Raw genomic sequence first — 21,671 nt, forward strand, 5'->3', positions numbered from 1 at the left:
TTGCACACATTCTCCCCGAAGCCCAGGCGCAGGGTCTGGTGTGCGGGAGAGGCGCTGGGACTTGGGGATCCACTTCACTCACTCACTCATTCATTCATTCATTCACTCACTTGGCCATTCACTCATTGATCTTGGGAGTAAAAACGCGAGGCTGTCAGAAACCACAATCAGGGATGGGAGTCTGGTGCAGTGACTGACAGGGACCCCCCTTGGGCACCTTGGAAGAGGATGCGGCCTGGCCGGCTGCCAGAAGGGGGCAGCACCTAGGGAGACTTCCTGGGGAAGGTCCTGCCCCTCCTGGGGCTCCATCGGATGAGTAGGAGTTTGGCAGGGGAGGGAGGCTCTGGGGCAGAGCCCTGGAGGACGGATGCAGCATGCTGCCAGGGGACAGTGCTCATAATTTGGGGATGCTGAAGGACAAGGTGGGGGTGGGGTGGGGTGAGGGTGAGGTCAGCCCAGAGAAGCAGCCAGAAGGCAGAGCCCCAGGAGCTCCGGGGTTGGGGTGTGGTTCTCATGGCAGCGGGGAAATGTGGGGGAGCTTAGAGCAGGCAGAAGGCAGGGTCAGTGTGGGTGCCGGGAGAGGACCTTGGGGTGTGGCGGGTGCTGTGTGTGTGTGTGGGGGGGGTGGGGGAGGCAGGAGGGCAGGTGAGCTGGGCAAGGGCTGTGGGGCCGGGAGAGTGGGTGTGAAGGTCACTAGTGGCCTCCTCTCATTGACTCAGCAAATATTTCCCGAGGTCTCCCAGTGCCAGGCCTGCTGCTCTGAAATGCCGGGAGGACTGAGGTAACCAGGCCCTGCCCTGCCCTGCCCTGCCCTAGCCTCGGGGCTCCTGTCCTCTGTCTGGGTAACATGGAGCAGCAGAAAAAAAGGGCGGGACAGCCCAGCCAGCAGGTCTCAGTGGTTGAGCTTCGACCTATGAACCAGGAGGTCACGGTTCCATTCAGATTAGGGCACACGCCTGTGTTGCCACAGGATCCCCAGGAGGGGGCGTGTAGGAGGCAGCCAATCCGTGATTCTCTCCCTTCCTCTCTGAAATCAATAAAGATATACACTCAGTGGCCAGATTATTGTGATCTATCAACGCATAATCATCTGGCCACTCAGTATATATATATATCCTATCTAATGAAAGAGTAATATGCAGATGGACCATCACTCCAACACACAGGATGGCTGCCCCCATGTGGTCAAAGACCCTGTCCCCATGTGGGCACAAGATGGCCACCACAAGATGGCCAGCAGGGGAGGGCAGTTGGGAGGGGCCAGGCCTGCAAGGGAGGGCAGTTGTGGGCGATCAAGCCTTCAGGAAAGGATTGGCAGGAGAGCAGCTGGGAGCAGTTAGGCATCAATCAGGCTGGCAGGGGAGCAGTTAGGCATCAATCAGGCTAGCAGGGGAGTGGTTAGAGGGTGATCAGGCTGACAGGCAGAAGGAGTTAGTGGCAATCAGGAAGGCAGGCAGGTGAGCAGCTGGGAGCCAGCAGTCCTGGATTGTGAGAGGGATGTCCAACTGCTCATTTAGGCCCGATCCCAGTGGAGTCCCAGATTGGATAGGGTGCAGGCAGGGCTGAGAGACACCCCCCCCCCATGCATGAATTTTGTGCACTGGGCTTCTAATATGCATACATATTAGAGGCCCGGTGCATGAATTCGTGCATGGGTGGGGTCCGGCCACCCTGGCCAGGGGGAGGGGACATGGCAATTGGCCTACTTGCCTGCTGACTGAACTCCTGCTGGAGGGGACAATTTGTATGTTAGCCTTTTATTCTATAGGCTATACACTGAGTGGCCAGATGATGCGTTCAGAGATCATCATGATCTGGCCACTCCGTGAATTTTACAAAAGAAGAGGGTGGGGCAGAGGAGGGAGGGCAGGACCAGGCCTGGGTGCTGGGACTACCCTCGGGGGCTTGTGTGGAAGGACTGGGAAGAGGGAGAGAGACTGGAGGGCGGGGACCCAGGCAGGCCAGCTGTGGGGTTAGCGTCAGACACACTGAAAGCGGGGAGAGGGGGGGGGAGAGGAATACACTCCAGTGCGACAGGAGGACGTGGTGTAGGGCAGGGCTGGGGGCGTCCAGCCTGCGGGTGCATAAGGCCCCATAAATCACTTGGTCTGGCCCTGCCAAGGCAACCACAGGCGGGGTTTGAAATTCAATTAATCCAAGCGCCCTGTTCATAGCGACATGAATGCATTCAGTGAATTCTATTAAGGGGATGACGTTATAACTACCCAGAAGGCCCTTGGCAGGAAAAAGGTTCCCCACCCCTGGACGGGAGGGGACCAGGAGAAGGGGGGCAGGGGGAGGTGGGTTTCGAGCTAAGTTTGGTGGGAGAGGGGGCAGAGCTGGTTGGGGGTAGTGGACTTCAGGGCCCAAAGGCCAGAGAGCAAAAAAGGGGGAAGGGGGGAGCCCTAACCGGTGTGGCTCAGTGGATAGAGCATCGGCCTGTGGACTGAAGGGTCCCAGGTTCGATTCCGGTCAAAGGCATGTGCCTTGGTTACGAGCACCTCCCCAGTGGGTGGTGTGCAGGAGGCAGCTGATGGATGTTTCTCTCTCATCGATGTTTCTAACTCTCTATCCCTCTCTTCCTCTCTGTAAAAAGTCAAAATATATATATTTTTAAAAGAAAGAGGTGGGGATGGGGAGGGGGGAGATGGGGAAGGAGGGTGAGGACGAGAGACCCAAACTCAGTGAGTCACCGAGACACAGAGAAAAGGAAAGTGATCCAGAGAGGGCAGAGAAAGGGAGAGGAGAGACGGACACAAAGATGCACAAATCAGTCCGGCTGGTGTGGCTCAGCGGTTGAGCGTCGACCTATGAACCTGACCAGGTTGCAGGCTCATTCCCCAGTGTGGGGTGTGCAGGAGGTTGCCTATCCAAGATTCTCTCTCATCATGGACATTTCTAGCTCTCTCCCCCTCTCCCTTTCTCTCTGAAATCAATAAAAAATGTATATAAATTTTTAAAAAATGCACAAATTAGAAGCGAGACAGCTCAGAGATACCAAAAACATAGACACACAGATGTGGCATTACAGAGAAAGACCCTGAGATCTGCCGGGAGGAAATGTGGAGACTGAGGCAGGTGTGCTATGGATTGCATAGGAACAAGCCCTTTCTTTCTTCTTCTTCTTTAAAAAATTTTTTTTTATTGATTTTTTACAGAGAGGAAGAGAGAGGGATAGAGAGTTAGAAACATCAATGAGAGAGAAACATCGATCAGCTGCCTCCTGCACGCCCCCTACTTGGGGATGTGCCCGCAACCAAGGTACATGCCCCTGACCGGAATCGAACCCGGGACCCTTCACTCCACAGGCCGACGCTCTACCCACTGAGCCACACCGGTTAGGTCTGAAGGAGCCGTTTCTTCGGCCGGCTCCTCCCCAGTGTTCAGGAAGTATTCGCTGAGCCCCATGTCTGGTTCTAGACTCAGGCGAGGCCCGAGGCACGTGCTGGGCGGTTGGGCGGTCGGTCGGTCAAGGCCCTGCTCTCCTGGACCCACAGGAGGGGCGCCCGGGAATGCCAGCCACAGGGAACTGCTCTCACAGCCCGGCAGGCCGGGGCGTCGGTGACGGAGCAGGCGCTAAGGGGGCACCCCCTCCAGAGGTCCCCTTGGAATGGGGACTGGGGTTGGGAGAGGAAGAGGGGCAGGGACATAGGCTGGCGGGGACGCTCCGAGGAGGGGGGCAGGTTAAGGAGGGTGAGGTCAGAACAGGTTGGGGGGGGCCCTTCCACCAGGGCCTTTTAGCCCCGGAAGGGACGAACCTGATGTCTGGACTTCAGGGGCCAAGCACAGGCACCACATGATTCTAGTTTAATAATAATAATAATAATACCGTGTTTCCCCGAAAATAAGACATCCTCCGAAAATAAGACCTAGCGCATGGAAAGATAAGACATCCCCTGAAAATAAGACCTAGCGCAACTTTGGGAGAAAAGAAAAAAAATTAATAGAAGACACTGTCTTATTTTCGGGGAAACAGGGGTAAGAAATAAAAAAAATAACAGCCCAGCCCATGTGGTTCAATGGTTTTGAGTGTCAACCTATGAACCAGGAGGTCGCGGTTCGATTCCCAGGCAGGACCATGTCTGGCACGTTTGGCAGATGCACGTGTGTAAGGTGTTAAAGTATACCACGGACACAGCCCTGGCTGGTGTGGCTCAGTGGATAGAGCGTTGGCCTGTGGACCGAAGGGTCCCGAGTTCGATCCCGGTCAAGGGCACATGCTGGAGTTTCGGGCAGGGTGGGGTGTGCAGGAGGCGGCTGGTCCACGATTCTCTCTCATCGCGGATGTGTCTATCTTTCCCTCTCCTTTCCCCTCTTAAATAAAAAAATAATAATAATAATTAAAAAAAAACCAAACAACAAAATAAGAGCCACGTTGTCATGCTGAGAGGGGCTGTAGGAGTGAAGGGGTCAGTGAGGCGTCAGGGGGCGGCTGTCCCCATGCAGACCAGGCTGCCGACAGCCGGGATCCCTGTGGGGCCGGCCAGGATGGCGAGGAACGGGATTCTGGAGGCAGAACCGATCGGAAATGAACTGGATGCTGCCGGGGGGTGGGGGGGGTGGGGGGGTGGAGGGGAGACCAGGGAGGGGGATAGAAAGCCTTCACGGGGTGCACACCAGGGGGGGATCACAGGGGCAGGAGTCGGGATTGGGGGGGAGGACCTGAGCACCCTGTGGAGACGCCTGTGAGAAACCCAAGCCGGCCGATCAGGTCGCCAGTGGGGAAATGTGAGCCTGGGTCAGGTCATGGCTAGAAATATGCATTTTGGACAGGTCAGCACAGAGGAGACACGGAATGTCATGAGGCTGGGTTAGGTGACAAAGGAGGTGGATGTGGATGAGACAAGTGACCCAGCCAGACGGGGGTGTAGGGGGGGAATCCACATCCGGATCAGAAGGGGATAGAGGCCCCTCAGACCCAGGAGCCCAGGCCCCGGCCCCCTCCTCCCTCAGACCCAGGAGCCCAGGCCCCCAGCCCTTCTCCCTCAGACCCAGGAGCCCAGGCCCCCAGCCCTCCTCCTCCCTCAGATCCAGGAGCCAGGCCCCCAGCCCCTCCTCCTCCCTCAGACCCAGGAGTCCAGGCCCCCAGCCCCTCCTCCCTCAGACCCAGGAGCCCAGGCCCCCAGTCCTCCTCCTCCCTCAGACCCAGGAGTCCAGGCCCCCAGCCCTCCTCCCTCAGACCCAGGAGTCAAGACCACAGACCAGGAGGAACCCCACCAAGCTGCTGAGAATGAGGGGACTCCCCCCCCCCCCCCCCCCCTGCAAAACAACCATTTGGTTTTATAAGAGGTCATTGCCACACAAAGGCGGGAGGGAGGGAAGGTGGAGGCAAGGAGACCAGGCCGACCTTTGGTGGTGTGAACGGAACGGGGACTTCCACACCAAAGAAAGTGCGCCCCCTTTCTGTGAAAAGAGAGACAGGGATATGGGGGCAGCGTGCACCGGAAGCGAGGGAGCTGTGGCAGCTGATGGATTGAGAAAAGATGGGGAGGCCCAGGGCGGGAGGGGACATGGACTCGGGGGACAGGCGAACCGCCCCAGGGCTGTCCTGCCCTGCCCTGCGCCAGCCATCCCGGCTGCTGCCAGCACCCAGCGCACCCGTGGAGGCCTCGGGAGACCCGGGACCCGAGATGGAAGAAACAGCTCATTCACTGAAGCAATCTCCTGAGGCCTCCGGGTGCCCCCACCCCGGCCTGCATTTCAGAGCAGAGGGGGCTGTGGTCTGACGGGGGCACTTCCCCAGGCCTGGGAGGGGATGTCTGTGTGTCCCTGTCACACTTCATCCATCCATCCATCCATTTATCTATCCATCCATCCATCTCTCCATCCATCCATTTATCCATCCATCCATCCATCCATCCATCCATCCATCCATCTATTTATCCATCCATCCATCCCTCCGTCTATCCATTTATCCATCCATTTGCTCATCCATCCATCCATCCATCCATCCATCCATCCATCCATCTGCGTATCCATTCATCCATCCATCCATCCATCCATCCATCCATTCATCCATTTATCCATCCATCCATCCCTCCCTCCATTCATCCATTTATCCATCCATCCATCCATCCATCCATTTATCGATCCATCCATCCATCCATTTATCCATCCATCCATCCATTTGCCCATCCATGCATGCATGCATCCATCCATCCATCCATCCATTTATCCATCCATCCATCCATCCATCCATCCATTTATCCATCCATCCATCCATCCCTCCGTCCATCCATTTATCCATCCATTTATCCATCCATTTATCCATCCATCCATCCATCCATCCATCCATCCATCTATCCATCCATCCCTCCATCCATCCATCCATCCATTTATCCATCCATCCATCCATCCATCCATTTATCCATCCATCCATCCCTCCGTCCATCCATTTATCCATCCATTTATCCATCCATCCATCCCTCCCTCCTCCCTCCATCCATCCATCCATCCATCCATCCATCCATCCATCCATTTGCCCATCCATCCATCCATCCATTTGCCCATCCATCCATGCATCCATCCATCCATCTGCTCATTCATTCATTCATTCACATTCATGTGGCCTAATGCACATTTGTGTCCTGGGCTGGGCTGTGCTGAGGGCCAGGAGGTGAGTTCCCCGAGCACCCAGGCCCACGGACACACAGGGTCACACCCCAGGGGGATGTGTGCTCTGGTGACACGATACAGGGCACCGCGGGGTCCGAGCAGGTGCACGGAGAAGGCCGGGCCCCCTGCCGCTGGAGCAGCCGCGGACAGAGCTGTGGGTTAAGGTGGGTCCCCGTGGGCCGTCCCATCCGCACACGGGCGGAGGGCGGGGGTGACAGGGTGAAGACCAGGCCCCACCGCCATTCCACGGGGGCGCCCCGTCCATGCCCCCAAGGAGCAAGACTGCATGGAAAGTCCGGGGGTTCCCCTCCTGGCTAATAAACTCCACGAAGAGGACTGCGGCTCTGATTCTGTGCTCCCGGCCTGACCCTTCTACCTCCTCCTCCCCCCCAAACCCCTCCACCCCCCCCCCGCCCCCGGGAGCTGAGGACCCCAGCACGGGCCTCTGTTCTTCCCCCTTCAAACCCCGGGATCTGAGCCCCAGCCCTCCTCCCTCAGACCCAGGAGCCCAGGCCCCCAGCCCCTCCTCCCTCAGACCCAGGAGCCCAGCCCCTCCTCCCTCAGACCCAGGAGCCCAGGCCCCCAGCCCTCCTCCCTCAGACCCAGGAGCCCAGGCCCCCAGCCCCTCCTCCCTCAGACCCAGGAGCCCAGGCCCCCAGCCCTCCTCCCTCAGACCCAGGAGCCCAGGCCCCCAGCCTCCTCCCTCAGACCCAGGAGCCCAGGCCCCAGCCTCCTCCCTCAGACCCAGGAGCCCAGGCCCCCAGCCCTCCTCCCTCGGATCCAGCAGTTCAGGCTCCCAGCTGCGCCCTGTTTAGACTCAAAACCGAAACTCCGGGCTGCCGTCCTGCTCCCTCTCCCCCCTCCTCCCGGGGAGGGAGATCGGACCCTGGGCGGGCGCGCACGCCCCTCCGGGAACGGACGTCCCTCGGGGCTCCCGCCGGGTCGGGACCGGCCCCCGCCCCCCTCCCCGAGCCGCGTCTCCTTAAAATACCCGGGGTCCCCATGGCAACAGGCGCCGGCGACAGGTGCGGTGTTATTTACGGGTCGCGCCCGAAATAGCCGGCGGAGGGGGCGGAGGGGCGGCCGGGGAGGCCGCGGGGAGCGGCGGCGGAGCGGCGGCGGCGGCGGAGCGGAGCGCGGAGCTGGGGCGGCGCCCAGGCGGCGGCGGCGGCGGCGGCGGGCGAGCGGGGTCCCTGCCGGGGGGCCGGGGGCCGGGAGGCCGGGGGCCCGGGCGGGAGGCTGCGGGGGGCGCCCGGCCTGGAGCGGAGCCTGGAGCCCTGGGAGCCAGGGGGGAGGGGCGCCCCATCGGGTCCCCCGCTGTCCGTCCCCCGCGGGGGGCGTCCGTCCGTCCGTCCCCGTTAGCTGGGCTGCAGCGCGGGGCGCAACCCCTCGATCTGAGCCTCCCCGACTCCCCACTTTGAGCTCCCGGGGAGCCCTCTGCACCCCCCTCCCAGGGCAGACCTCGGATGGAGTCCGCTCTCTGACTCCAGCAGGTCCCCCTGGTTCTGAACCCCCAGCCAGGACTCGGTTGCTCCCTGGTGTGTGAATGTTGGGGTGTGTGTGTATGTGGGGGGTCCCCCGCTGCCTCTCTGAGACCCGGAGGAGGGCTGAGCTCCCCGCGACGCCCCCAGAGGGGACCTGACTCCTCCCCCAGCCCTCCCCCCATCCGGAGCCTAGAAGAAGGCAAGCGGCGCCTCCTTTCAAACGCACAGCGTCCTCTGCTGCGCACCCCGAAATCCGCGCCGAGGGGCGGGGGCGGAGCAGCCCCCACCCCCACCCCCGAGTCCTCGGGCCCCCTCCTGGGCGAGGCCTCGCTCTTGCTCCGGGTCCCGCATCCTCGCTGAGTTTCTGTGGCAACGCAGGCCCTTCCTTCCCGGCTCCCCAGGGTGTGTGCGTGCAAAGGGGGGGCGGGGTGGGCGTGGGGGGGTGTCTTGTTTTGCTTTTTCCTCCTCTTCTGAGACGCAGAGGCACCCTTAGCGCCCCATGTGAGGTTCCGGGGAGACTCAGGGGTTCCTTGCGTTGTAGTCCCGTGAAGACAGGTCCCCCCCCCCCCCCCAGTGTCTGGGGGACCCCAAGGCGTGTCCTCCAGCCCCCCCGCCCCCTAGCCCCGCCCCGGCCCCGGCCCGGCCCAGCCCTTCCCGGAGCCCAGCCCGGCCCGGCCCGCCCGGCCCAGCCCTTCCCGGAGCCCAGCCCGGTCCGGCCCGCCCGGCCCGCCGCCGCCGGGACCATGATGTGGTCCAACTTCCTGATGCAAGAGGAGGACCGGCGGCGGGGCGCGCGGCGCGCGGGGCCGGGGCTGGCGCCGGAGCGCGAGGGCAAGCTGAAGCTGGCGCTGCTGCTGGCGGCCGTGGGCGCCGCGCTGGCCGTGCTGGCCGTGGGCACCGAGTTCTGGGTGGAGCTCAACACGGTCAAGGCCAACGGCAGCGCCGTGTGCGACGCCGCCTACCTGGGGCTCTGGAAGGTGTGCGTGAAGCGCCTGTGGCAGGAGGACGTGCCGGCCGGCCGCCGCACCTGCGGCCCCGCGCAGCTGCCCGGAGGTGAGGTGCGGGGGGCGGGGGGGGGGTAAGGGGGATTGGGGAGTCCGGGCGGAGGGACCTGAGCCCCCCAGAGGAGCTGAGCCCCGGGGAGGGAGCCCGCACCACGCCGGGCTCTCCAGTGGCCTTTGCTCCGGGTACAGATCCTTACCCCAGGCCAGCCTGTAGCCCTAGGTCCACCTGTTCCCTCAGGCCAGCCTGTGCCCCATAGCAGTCTGTACCCCTAGACTAGCTTTGTGGCCCAGGCCAGCTTGTAGCCCTGAATCATCTTATTAGATCAGCCTGGAACCCTAGACCCACCTGTTCCCTCAGGCCAGCCTGTGCCCCAGACCACCCTGTGCCCCCAGACCACCCTGTGCCCCCAGACCACCCTGTCCCCCCAGACCACCCTGTCCCCCCAGACCACCCTGTGCCCCCAGACCACCCTGTGCCCAGAACACCCTGTGACTCCCGCAGCCTGGGCACAGCCTGTGATCCCAGACACGGTGTCCCCGGGCCAGCCTGTCCCCCCAGAGCCCGGGGAAGCCGTGCCTCTGCACGTGGCCTCGGCCGACACCAGCCAGCGGCTCCTCATAGCCGGCGCCCTCGGCAGCCTGCGTTCCCCAGAACACCCACCCGGGACAGCCTGTGCCCTGTGCACGTGCCCGCACACCGCCTGTGCCCGGGAGGCTGGGCGCCATGGCAGCTCGCTCTCCCACCCCAGGCAGCTGCCCCACCCGCGGCCGGGGGGCAGACAGCCTGGACCCCACAGAATCACGCCTGCTCCCACCTAGACCAGCCTGTGCCCCCAGACCACCCTGTGCCCCAGACCACCCTGTGCCCAGACCACCCTGTGCCCAGACCACCCTGTGCCCAGACCACCCTGTACCCCCAGACCAGCCTGTGCCCCCAGACCACCCTGTGCCCAGACCACCCTGTGCCCAGACCACCCTGTGCCCCAGACCACCCTGTGCCCAGACCACCCTGTGCCCCAGACCAGCCTGTGCCCCCAGACCAGCCTCTGATTCCCCCAAACGGAGCTCTCACCTCACGTCTCCCAACCCCCGAGCCACTCCGCTTCCCAGGAAGTGTTACCTTCACTGTCCTGAGATGTCCCCTCCCCCACCTACTGCGCATCATGGGGTTCCCTCTCATCTCTGTGTTGATTTTTATAGCAATGCTTATCTTTTAAAATACATATACATATTTTGCCCTAACCTGTTTGGCTCATTGGATAGAGTGTCGGCCTGTGGACTGAGGGGTCCCAGGTTCGATTCCGGTCAAGGGCATGTACCTTGGTTGCAGGCACATCCCCAGTGGGGGGTTTGGTGGGGGGAGAGCAGCTGATGGATGTTTCTAATTCTCTCTATCCCTCTCCCTTACTCTCTTTTTAAAAAATCAATTATACAATATATATTGTGTATGTATGTATGTGTGTATATATATATATATATATATATATATATATATATATATATTTAAAACTACATATACATATTTTATGGATTTCAGAAAGGAAGGGAGAGGGACAGAGAGAAACATCAATGATGAGAGAGAATCATTGATTGGCTGCCTCTTGCAGACTCCCTACTGGGGATCTAGCCTGCAAACTGGGCATGTGCACTGGCCAGGAATCGAACCGTGACCTCCTGGTTCAACCACTGAGCCACACTGGCTGGGCACATCTCTCTTTTTTCAAAACAATTTTTTTTTTTAATTTATTGATTTTCACCCTACCCTGTTTGGCTCAGTGGATAGAGCGTCAGCCTGCGAACTGAAGGGTCCCGGGTTCGATTCTGGTCAAGGGCACATGCCTGGGTTGCAGGCTCAATCCCCAGTAGGAGGCGTGCAGGAGGCAGCTGATCCATGATTCTCTCTCATCATGGATGCTTCTCCCCCTCTCCCTTCCTCTATGACATCAATTAAAAAAATATTTTAATTTATTGATTTTTTTTTTTTTCCAAATGGGATGTGCCATATCCTTTGGGGTCAGAGACAAGATGTCTTAGATGGTTAGTGACCGGGGTGCCAGACACCTCACACTGTCCGGGAACAAGGTACCATACGGGCTAGACGGGACGGCCCAGCCTCCACCCCCCCCCACCGTGGGTGTGGCCCTGCCCCCCCCCCCCCCCCCCCCCCCCCCGATGGATGGCCACAATAGGTCCTAACTGAACCGTGAGGACCAACACTGCTCCTGATGGGACAGCTCACGACCCCTCCTCCCCTCAGGCCACCGGGGGGGGGCGTGTCCCACCTTCCCTGACTCAGTTTACCCCCCTCGTGTTTCTCTTCTGTAGAATGGGGGTGATTGATGGTCTCGCGCCCAGGGTTGCCCTGTGGATTCACCAGTTAGTGCATGTCGAGTACCCAGCCCCCCTTCCCTATCAGCCCCCCTTCCCTCCGGACTCTCCCCGCACTCCCTCTCCCCTCCCGTTCTGTGCCCCAGTTTCCCCAACTGTAGGATAAGCAAGTTAGAGTAGCCGAAACCAGTTTGGCTCAATGGAAAGAGCGTTGGCCTGCAGACTGAGAGGTCCCGGGTTCGATTCCGCTCAAGGGCATGTACCTTGGTTGCGGGCACAACATCCCCAGTGGGGGGTGTGCAGGAGGCAGCTGATCGATGATTCTTTCTCATCGATGTTTCTAGCTCCCTATCCCTCTCTCTTCCTCTCTGTAAAAAAATCAATGAGATATATTTAAAAAAAAAAAAGTAAAAGAAAGTTGGGAGAGTGAATTCTGCAGGAAGCTCTGAAAGCGCAGCTCAGAAAGTGGGTTTTTGCTTGTTTGTAAAGTTTAGGGTTCTGGACAGCGTTGGATGGCTCATGCTCGCAGGGGATGTCACAAAGTCATCATCAGCCTTTGCAAGATCCTTCTTGTGCTCTAGTTAGCGTTATTATTCTTTTATTTCATGTCTTCCTGACTCAGCTCCTAATGTGTGTGGTTTTTTAAAAATTATTGATGGATTTTGAGAGAGAGAGAGAGAGAGAGAGAGAGAGAGAGAGAGAGATTCGTTGTTCCACTTATAGATGCATTCATTAGTTGATTCGTGTGTTTTGTGCCTGGACTGAGAATCAAACCTGCAACCTTGGTGTATCTGGTTCAGTGGTAGGCAAACTCATGAGTCCACAGAGCCAAATATCAACAGGACAACGACTGAAATTTCTTTGGAGAGCCACATTTTTTAAATTTAAGCTTCTTCTAACGCCACTTCTTCCAAATAGACTCGCCCAGGCCGTGGTATTTTGTGGAAGACCCACCCTCCAGGGGCCAAAGAGCAGCATGTGGCTTGCGAGCTGCAGTTTGCCGACCATGAATTTGGATGATGCTCTAACCAGCTGAGCTACCAGGCCAGGATCCCAGTTTTTTTTTTTTTTTTTTTTTTTTTTTTTTTTAAATATATTTTATTGATTTTTTATAGAGAAGAAGAGAAAGAGGGATAGAAAGTTAGAAACATCGATGAGAGGGAATCATCGATCAGCTGCCTCTTGCACACCCCCTACTGGGGATGTGCCTGCAACCAAGGTACATGCCCTTGACGGGAATCGAACCCGGGACCTTTCAGTCCGCAGGCTGACGCTCTATCCACTGAGCCAAACCGGTTTCGGCCGGGTCCCAGTTTTTATTTTTATTTCTCAAATCTCTCTAGGTTGCTTTCTGTTAGTCTTCGGACTCCCTGTTACTGCAAACATATATGTACCTGCACATGGTGTTTGTCTGTAGGTATTCCCGGAAGGAAAACAGGTGGTTGTAGGGTAGAAATGTACTTCATTTCAGAAAGTCTGTCAGAGTCTGTCTCCCGGAAAGACCAGCACAGGCACTCTTGGGAGACACCAAAGGTTGAGTGCCAGACCACTGCCACAGAGCCAGGCCCATACACATAACACGTAGGCTGGCCTGGCCGGGTAGCTCCATTGGTTAGAGTATTGCCCCTAAACAGCAAGGTTGTGGGTTTGATCCCCATCAGGACATATACAAGAATCAACCAATGAATGCATAGATAAGTGGAATAACATATCGATGTCTCTCTCTCTCTCTCTCTCCCCCAAAAATCAATTTTTAAAAAGCTCCGTATTGGAATCTCAGCTCTGAATTAATTGTGTGGCAACGGGTGGCTTTTGCTGTGCATCATTTTTCTCCTCTGCCATATTTATATTTATATTTATATTTAAATATATTTTATTGATTTTTTTACAGAGAGGAAGAGAGAGGGATAGGGAGTTAGAAACATCGATGAGAGAGAAACATCGATCAGCTGCTTCTTGCACACCCCCAACTGGGCATGTGCCCACAACCAAGGTACATGCCCTTGACCAGAATCGAACCTGGAACCTTTCAGTCCGCAGGCCGACGCTCTATCCACTGAGCCAAACCGGTCTCCGCTAAATATATACTATCATTGATTTCAGAGAGCAAAAGAAAGTGAGAGAGAGAGAGAGAGAGATACATCAGTGATGAGAATCATCGATCAGCTGCCTCGTGCATGCCCCCTACTGGGGAATGGAACCCACAATCTGGGCATGTGCCCTTGATGGGAATTGAACCCCCGAACACTTCAGTCCGCAGGCCGACGCTCTCCACTGGGCCACACTGGCAAGGGCTCTTCTGCCATATTTTTATCAGGGATGCTCCTCTCATATTCTCCGGCTACTGTGAGCTAGCCATACTATCCAGCCCCGAATGTACATGAGGGTCCCCCCCTACCTCCTCTCCCCCTCCCCCCGCATCACCTCCCTCATTTCTCTCTCCCCCTTCTCCCACAGAAACCAACTGCACCTACTTCAAGTTCTTCACCACGGGGGAGAACGCACACATCTTCCACAGAACCACGAAGAAAGGTGAGAGGCTGTGGCCCCGCGGTGGGGGTCGGGAGTGGGGGTAGGGGTGTGCGCATTGGAGGGGTTTCGGCAGGCTTGGGCTCGGCTCCTGTGTCCTGGGATGGTCCCACTTTGGGGGCAGTGGTGGCAGGAGGGTCCTGGGTCTGCAGGGCCCTGTGCCGACACTCCTACCCGGCTCTGCCTTTGCCACGTGCTGTGCAACTCTGGGCAAGTCACAGCCCCTCTCTGTGCATGGTACTTTATTTTTATTTTTTATTTTATTTTTTTAAAAAATATATTTTATTGATTTTTTTACAGAGAGGAAGGGAGAGGGATAGAGAGTTAGAAATATCGATGAGAGAGAATCATTGACCAGCTGCCTCCTGCACACCCCCCACTGGGGATGTGCCTGCAACCAAGGTACATGCCCTTGACTGGAATCGAACCTGGGACCCTTCAGTCTGCAGGCTGATGCTCTATCCACTGACCCAAACCAGTTTCGGCTGGTACTTTATTTTTATTTTTATTTATTTATTTATTTTTTAAAATATATTTTATTGATTTTGTACAGAGAGGAAGGGAGAGAGAGAGTTAGAAACATCGATGAGAGAGAGTCATCGATCAGCTGCCTCTTGCACACCCCCCACTGGGGACATGCCTGCAACCAAGGTACGTGCCCTTGACTGGAATCGAACCGGGGACCCTTCAGTCCCCAAGCCGACGCTCTATCCATTGAGCCAAACCGGTTTCGGCTGGTACTTTATTTTTAACCCCCAACATATTTTTATTGATGTCAGAGAGGAAGGGAGAGGGAGAGAGAGAGAGAAACATTCTGTATAATAAAAGGGTAACATGCAAATAGACCAAAGGGCAGAACAACTGAACAACCAATCAAAGTGTACTATGCTAATGATATGCTAAGGCTGCTCCACCGCTCACTGTGACGTGCCCTGACCACCAGGGGGCAGATAGTCCACTGGTCAACCTGTCACTATGACGTGCACTGCCCACCAGGGGGTAGATGCTCCTACCGGTAGGTCAGCTTGCTGCTGGGGTCTGGCCAATCAAGACTGAGCAAGATGGACCAGACACCACTTGGTTCCTCCCTGGCCCAATCACGGATGTGCGTGAGGGGTGCACCTGGCAGATGCAACCAAAGGACATGCCCTTGACTGGAATTGAACCTGGGACCTTTCAGTCCACAGGCAGATGCTCTATCCACTGAGCCACACCGGTTAGGGCTTCTACGAGCACATTCTCCTCTCCTCCCGAGTCTCCCATTTCCCTGGCTCTGGCTCTCTGAGGGGGAGCTCGCCCACTCTCTGCATCCCGTGTTCTTCCTCCCCTCCCCCCGCGCAGAGATGAATCTGGCCGCCGCGGTGATAGCGGTTCTCGGCTTGACGGTCATGGCGCTGGGGTGCCTCTGCATCATCATGGTGCTCAGCAAAGGCGCAGAGTTCCTGGTCCGCGTGGGCGCTATCTGCTTTGGCCTCTCAGGTGAGGGCCGGCCGGAGCCTGCAGATTGAGGACACTGCATGCTGGGAGGTGGGGGCATCCCCAAGCACTGTTGCCTGCTGGGAGGTGGGAGCTCTAAACCCCGTTGCATGCTGGGAGGTATGGTCTACAAGAACTCTGCATGCTGGCAGGTAGGATCTACAAGCACTGTTGCACGATGGATCTCTAAGGACAGTTGCATGCTGGGTTGCATAATGGGAGGTAAGATCTCTGAGAACTGTTGAATTCTGGGAGGCAGAGTCCCCAAACACTGTTGCATTTGGGGAAGTTGAGAGGTCTCCAAGCACTGTTGCATGCTGGGAGGTTGAGAGGTCTCCAAGCACTGTTGCATGCTGGGAGGTTGAGAGGTCTCCAAGCACTGTTGCATGCTGGGAGGTTGAGAGGTCTCCAAGCACTGTTGCCTGCGGGGAGGTTGAGAGGTCTGCAAGCACTGTTGCATGTTGGGAGGTTGAGAGGTCTTCAAACACTGTTGCATGCTGGGAGGCTGAGAGGTCTCCAAGCACTGCTGTATGGGGGGAGGCACAAGGGCTGGTAGTAGGCTCAGCTACGCGAGCTCTAAGCCCTGTTGTTGGCTCGGAATTGGAGGTTGGTTGTCTCCAAGCACTCTGGTGTGTGAGGCTGGGAAGGGGGCCGGCTATAGGGTGAGGGGAGATGACTTGACTTTGTGGGATGGTATACAGTGCAATATACAGATCCTGTGACATGGAAACCCACCCCCGAAACCTACATGAGCCTATTAACCAATGACACCCCAATCTTAGCTAATAATAGACAAGCATGTAGATTGACCATACCTCCGCTATGTCCACAGCCAGTCAGAGTGAGTATGCAAATTAACCCAACAAAGATGGCGGGTTAATTTGCATATGTGGGGTTGGAGCGGGCTGGAGGAGTGGGACACCTGCCCTGAGGGGGAGAGGGGGGCAGCTGAGGGAGCTATAGGAGCAGTGCTCCGGCCAGAAGCGAGGAATCGCTGGGAGTGAAGCTGGTGAAAGGAAGGCCTATTTTTTTTTTTTTATACATTTTTATTGATTTCAGAGAGGAAGGGAAAGGAAGAGAGAGATAGAAACATCAATGATGAGAGAGAATCATGGATTGGCTGCCTCCTGCAAGCCCCCTACTGGGGACAGACAGTTGGGAGCCAGCAGTCCCGGATTGTGAGAGGGGTCTCAGATTGGACTCCCATGCATGAATTCCGTGCACCGGGCCTCTAGTATTTCATAACGAGAGCTCCGTTAGGATCTGTCGAATGAAGGAAAGGTGCAGGAACTAGCAAAGGCGTGGAGGGGACTGGCAGTGTCTCCTCTTTGTCCAGGTGCTTTTCCACCGTCAAGGCCCTCATGCTGAGCTGCGTGGGGCCGGGAAGAGCTCAGGGGGGTGATCACTGAACCATGGTGCACAGACTCCCAGCTGCATGCTCCAGGCCCCTGATTCAAAGCCATGGGGAACCCTGGCCGGTGTGGCTCAATGGACAGAGCGTCAGCCTGAAGACTGAAGGGTCCCAGGTTCCATTCTGACTAAGGGCACATGCGTTGTGGGCTCGATCCCCAGTGGGAGGGGGGGCGTGCAGGAGACAGCCCATCAATGATTCTCTATCATCATTGATGTTTCTATCTTTCTCCCTCTCCCTTCCTCTCTGAAATCAATAGAAATATATATATTTTTTTTAAAAAAATGGCCCTCAGTGATCTGACCCCTGCCCACCTCTGCACGCCCATCGCCCACCACTCTCCTCCTCCCCACTCTCTTTGTTGTGGTCGCACTGACCTCCTCTCTTTTCCTCAGACTCCCTCTACCCCATCCTACCCTGGGCCCTCGCCCCGGCCGCTCCTCCTGCTTGGAAGAGCCCTGGCTTCATTTCACGCGTGGCTGGCCGGCTTCCTGTCATCCCTCATTCGCGTCTCAGCCGAGATGGATGCCTTTTCCTGACCGACACTATTTAAAGTCTTTGCTCCTCCCCCTGGCTGTCACTCCCCTCCCCATCACCCTGCTGTCAGCATGCCTTCCCAGCATGCCTCACTCTCTGAAATTATCTTGTCTCCGTGTGTGTTTACTCTGGAGGCTGCGGCGGTGTGGCAGCTGGCAGGCTGGGGACCGCCTGTGATTTTCCTTTGATTGGTGGGAAGTGCGCAAAGATTTCTCAGAGCCGGTAGCTCAGGGTTGGGCGAATTCCCATCAGAGCCATCATCATCAGTTAGAAATTATCACCCTGGCTGGTGTTTCTCTCTTTCCGCGTCCAGCAGGGGAAAAAGTAGAGGAGCTGGGGATTGAGAAATAAAAGAAAGGAAGAGACCAGACAGGAAGATAGAAGGAAAAAAAGCTGGGAGCCGGGTGGGACCCCCATCCTCTCGATGGAGGGACGGGGACCCAGAGCTAAGGCACTGTGTTTATTTATATTCCCCAAGTACCAGGAAGTCCCACCGAAAGTTAGGATCAAAGGAGATTATTTGCATTCTTCAGTAGGCCTGAGCATTCCTGGTGCCTGACTGGATTTGCATATCAAAGTCACACTCCCCTGACACCTGGGCTGCAATGAAGGCCAAGCTGATAACACTCTTACCCTTTTGGCAAAGTGTGTTCCCAGGGTGTGGCTCTGCCTTGGTTTCAACTGAAGATAATTCAAGAAATGCCCACCTGCCTTCCCAGGGGGCCCTCTACAGTGTTGACCCGGGCACTGGGAGGTTGGTGGTTCGATCCCTGGTCAGGGCACATGCCTGGGGTGCAGGCTGGATCCCCAGTCAGGAGCACGCAGGAGGCGGCTGATAGGTGAGGGGCTGCAGGGGGCAGAAGCTGGGTTTCCAGTCTCCCTGTCACTGTTCCCACCACACCTGCCTGCTGCATTATCTGTGCACGTGCTCACTGGCTCCTGCAAGCATTGTTTACTATACCTGTCTCCCAAACTCTAAGCCCCAGAGGTCAGGGTCTTTGTCTTGTTCCTTTTCCCACCTTTTCTTTCTTTCTTTTTTAAAATATATTTTATTGATTTTTTACAGAGAGGAAGAGAGAGGGATAGAGAGCTAGAAACGTCGATGAGAAACATCGACCAGTTGCCTCTTGCACACCCTCCACCGGGGATGTGCCCGCAACCAACGTACATGCCCCTGACCGGAATTGAACCTGGGACCTTTCAGTCCGCAGACCGACGCTCTACCACAGAGCCAAACCGGTTTCGGCTCCACCTTTTCTTTTTAAGATCAAATTGCCTTGCAACTTGACTGCCTTTCTTTTCATTTTGTGATCCATTGTCACTATATATATATATATTTTTTATCCTCACCAGAGGATATTTTCCCACTGGTTTTTAGAGTTGAAGTGAGAGGGGAAAATAGAAACACGGATGGGGGACAAACACATTGATGGGTTGCTTCTTGCAGAAGCCCCAACCAGGGCCCAGGCTGGGGAGGAGCTTGCAACCAAGGCATGTGCCCTTGACCGGAATCGAACCCGGGACCCTTCAGTCCGCAAGCCGTTGCTCTATCCACTGAGTCAAACCGGCCAGGGTGACCATCACTGCTTTTTTCAACTTTACTGGAGTGTAACTGATAAGAGAGAAAGAGAGAGAGAGAGAGAAAAAAAAAGAGGGAGAAAGGAAGGTTGAGGGAGGGAGGAAGGGAGGAGATTGAAATTTTTCTTTAAAAAAAATATTTCTTTGTTGATTTCAGAGAGGAAGGAAGAGGGAGAAAGAGTAGAAACATTAATGATGAGAGAGAATCATCAATGGGCTGCCTCCAGCACACCCCCTACTGGGGATCAAGCCCACAACCAAGGCACGTGCCCTTGACCGGAATTGAACCTGGGACCCCCCAGTCTGCAGGTCGACGCTCTATGTACCGAGCCACACGGGTCTCGGCGGGTTTCTCGTTGGAGGAGCCTGGGTGCATGGAGGAGACACGGAGACCGAAGCTGGGGTCCCCCGGCGCCTGAGCACCCCGTCTCTCCTCTCCTCCCCGCAGGCCTGCTGCTCCTGATCAGCCTGGAGGTGTTCCGGCATTCCGTGCGGGCCCTGGTCCAGAGGGTCAGCCCCGAGCCGCCACCCGCCCCGGCCCTCACCTACGAGTACTCCTGGTCCCTGGGCTGCTGCGTGGGGGCCAGCCTGATCCTGCTGCTCGGCGGAGGCTGCTTTCTGCTGCTCACCCTCCCGCCCTGGCCCTGGGGCTCCCTCTGCCCCAAGCAGGGCCCCCGGGCCCCCTAGGGGCACCCCCCCCCCCCGCCTTCTCACAGCTCCTTGCAAACCCTCCGTGATCCTCTGTCCCCTCAGAATCTTGTTATTGTGAATCCTCACACCCGGGGACCTTTCTCCACGGACCCCTAGAGAGAGAGAGGAAGGGAGAGGGAGAGGCAGAGCGAAACGTCGATGTGTGTGTGAGAGAGAGAGGGACGCACGTCGATGGGTTGCCTCCTGCATGCACCCCAACCAGGGCCCCAGGGCCGGGAAGGAGCCTGCAACTGAGGGACATGCCCTGTGTCCCTGACTGAATCGAACCCCAGACCCTTCGGTCCTCGGGCTGATGCTCTACCCGCTGAGCCGCCCCGGCCAGGGCCCCTCAGCATCTTCTGTTCGCCCCCCACATCCTGGAGAAGCTGTTCTCCCGGCTCCCGGGGTCCAGGCTGCCTGCACTGGCACATCTGGCGCCCTCCTTGCCTTTTCCTCTGTACATATGCCTTCCTCCGGGGCTGCGCCTGGGCCGCTTGGGGGTGGGGAGGGGAGAGGCTTTTTGCAAACGAGGGTCCCCAGGGGAGGTTGGTGGGGACCTGATGGGGTCACTAGGGATGGGGGTGGGGGGGAGAGGAGGTCAGGGGGTGCGGGGAGGGAGCGGGGACCCACTCACGTCTGGCATCTGGAGGCAGTCCTGTGCAGGGGAGCCTTCTTCTGACGAATCCAGAATCTGGAGACATGGGGCAGGGTGGGGTCTGACTTGGGATTAAAGGTTTGGAAATGGAACCGCTTTGAGTGGGAGTCCGTTTGTGGTGGGGTCTGGGGCATCTAGGGGCGGAGAGAAGGGGTGCTTCTGCACCCCCAGAAACACGCTACGGGCTGCTGGTCAGCCCCGAAGCCACGTGTCCGTGGACCCAGCGAGACCGACGGGAAGTTCTACACTGAGGACACCAAGGTTGCTGTGGGTTGAATGTGTCCTTTCCAAATGGACATGCTGGGGTCCTCACCCCCTGGACCTCAGAATGGGATCTTGTTTGCTTTTTATTTATTGATTATTGATTTATTGATTTCAGAGAGGAAGGGAGAGGGAGAGAGAGATAGAGACATCCATGGTGAGAGAGAATCATGGACCGGCTGCCTCCTGCACGCCCCCCACTGGGGATGGAGCCCAAAACCTGGGCATGTGCCCTGACCAGGAATTGAACCGTGACCTCCTGGTTCATAGGTCGACGCTCAATCACTGAGCCATGCCAGATGGGCTGTTTATTTTTAAATTTTTTGTTTGTTGACTTTAGAGAGAGAGAGAAAGGGAGAGAAAGAGAGAGAGATTTGTTCCACTTATTTATGCACTCATTGGTTGATTTAAAAATATTTTTAAAAATTGATTTCAGAGAGAAAGGGAAAGGGAGAAAGAGATTGAAACATCCATGATCAAAGAGAATCCTCGATTGGCTGCCTCCTGCACGCCTTTCCTGGGGATTGAACCCACAAGTCTGGCATGTGTCCTTGACCGGAATCGAACCTGGGACACTTTAGTCTGCAGGCTGATGCTCTATCCACTGAGCCACAACAGCCAGGGCATTGGTTGATTCTTGTGTGTGCCCTGACCAGGGATGGAACCTTCAACCTTTGTGTATCTGGACGATGCTCTAACCCAGTGGTCGGCAAACTCATCAGCCCACAGACCCAAATATCAGCAGGACAACGATGGAAATTTCTTTGGAGAGCCACATTTTTAAACTTAAACTTCTTCTAACGCCACATCTTCTAAATAGACTCGCCCAGGCCGTGGTCTTTTGTGGAAGAGACACCCTCAGGGGCCAAAGAGCCGCACATGGCTTGGGAGCCGCCGTTTGCAGACCACGGAGTCTAGCGTCTAATGCAGACGGCACTTCCTGGAAATGGGATGCTGCTGTCACAAGTAGCTAAGCCGCATGGACACGCCTTGGGTGATGTTGCTCAGTGGTTAGAGCACCGGCCCACAACCAAATATCCTATTATATAGGATATTATATAGATATGATCACATTTTATATTACAGATGTTATCACACCCCCT

General features: G+C 56.6%; 1 protein-coding gene across 1 annotated transcript; it reads left to right on the top strand.

Annotated features, from left to right (window-relative positions):
* Positions 1–8,835: 8,835 nt before the first annotated feature.
* Positions 8,836–20,398, top strand: CACNG6 (calcium voltage-gated channel auxiliary subunit gamma 6). The gene is made up of 4 exons (XM_084906255.1): positions 8,836–9,152; positions 13,889–13,963; positions 15,302–15,439; positions 19,411–20,398. The coding sequence occupies exons 1-4, from the start codon at positions 8,843–8,845 to the stop codon at positions 19,647–19,649; spliced, it is 762 nt and encodes a 253-aa protein (XP_084762381.1). The 5' UTR covers positions 8,836–8,842; the 3' UTR covers positions 19,650–20,398.
* The last annotated feature ends 1,273 nt before the right edge of the window (positions 20,399–21,671 follow it).

Source organism: Pipistrellus hanaki, assembly GCF_964339955.1.
Source record: "Pipistrellus hanaki genome assembly, chromosome: 15".
In the NCBI taxonomy this organism is placed as follows: domain Eukaryota; kingdom Metazoa; phylum Chordata; class Mammalia; order Chiroptera; family Vespertilionidae; genus Pipistrellus; species Pipistrellus hanaki.

Coding starts and splice junctions, on each gene's coding strand:
- CACNG6 (XM_084906255.1), top strand. CDS start 8,843: ATGATGTGGTCCAACTTCCTGATGCAAGAGGAGGACCGGCGGCGGGGC. Junction 9,153..13,888: donor CCCCGCGCAGCTGCCCGGAG/GTGAGGTGCGGG, acceptor CTTCTCCCACAG/AAACCAACTGCACCTACTTC. Junction 15,440..19,410: donor TATCTGCTTTGGCCTCTCAG/GTGAGGGCCGGC, acceptor TCCTCCCCGCAG/GCCTGCTGCTCCTGATCAGC.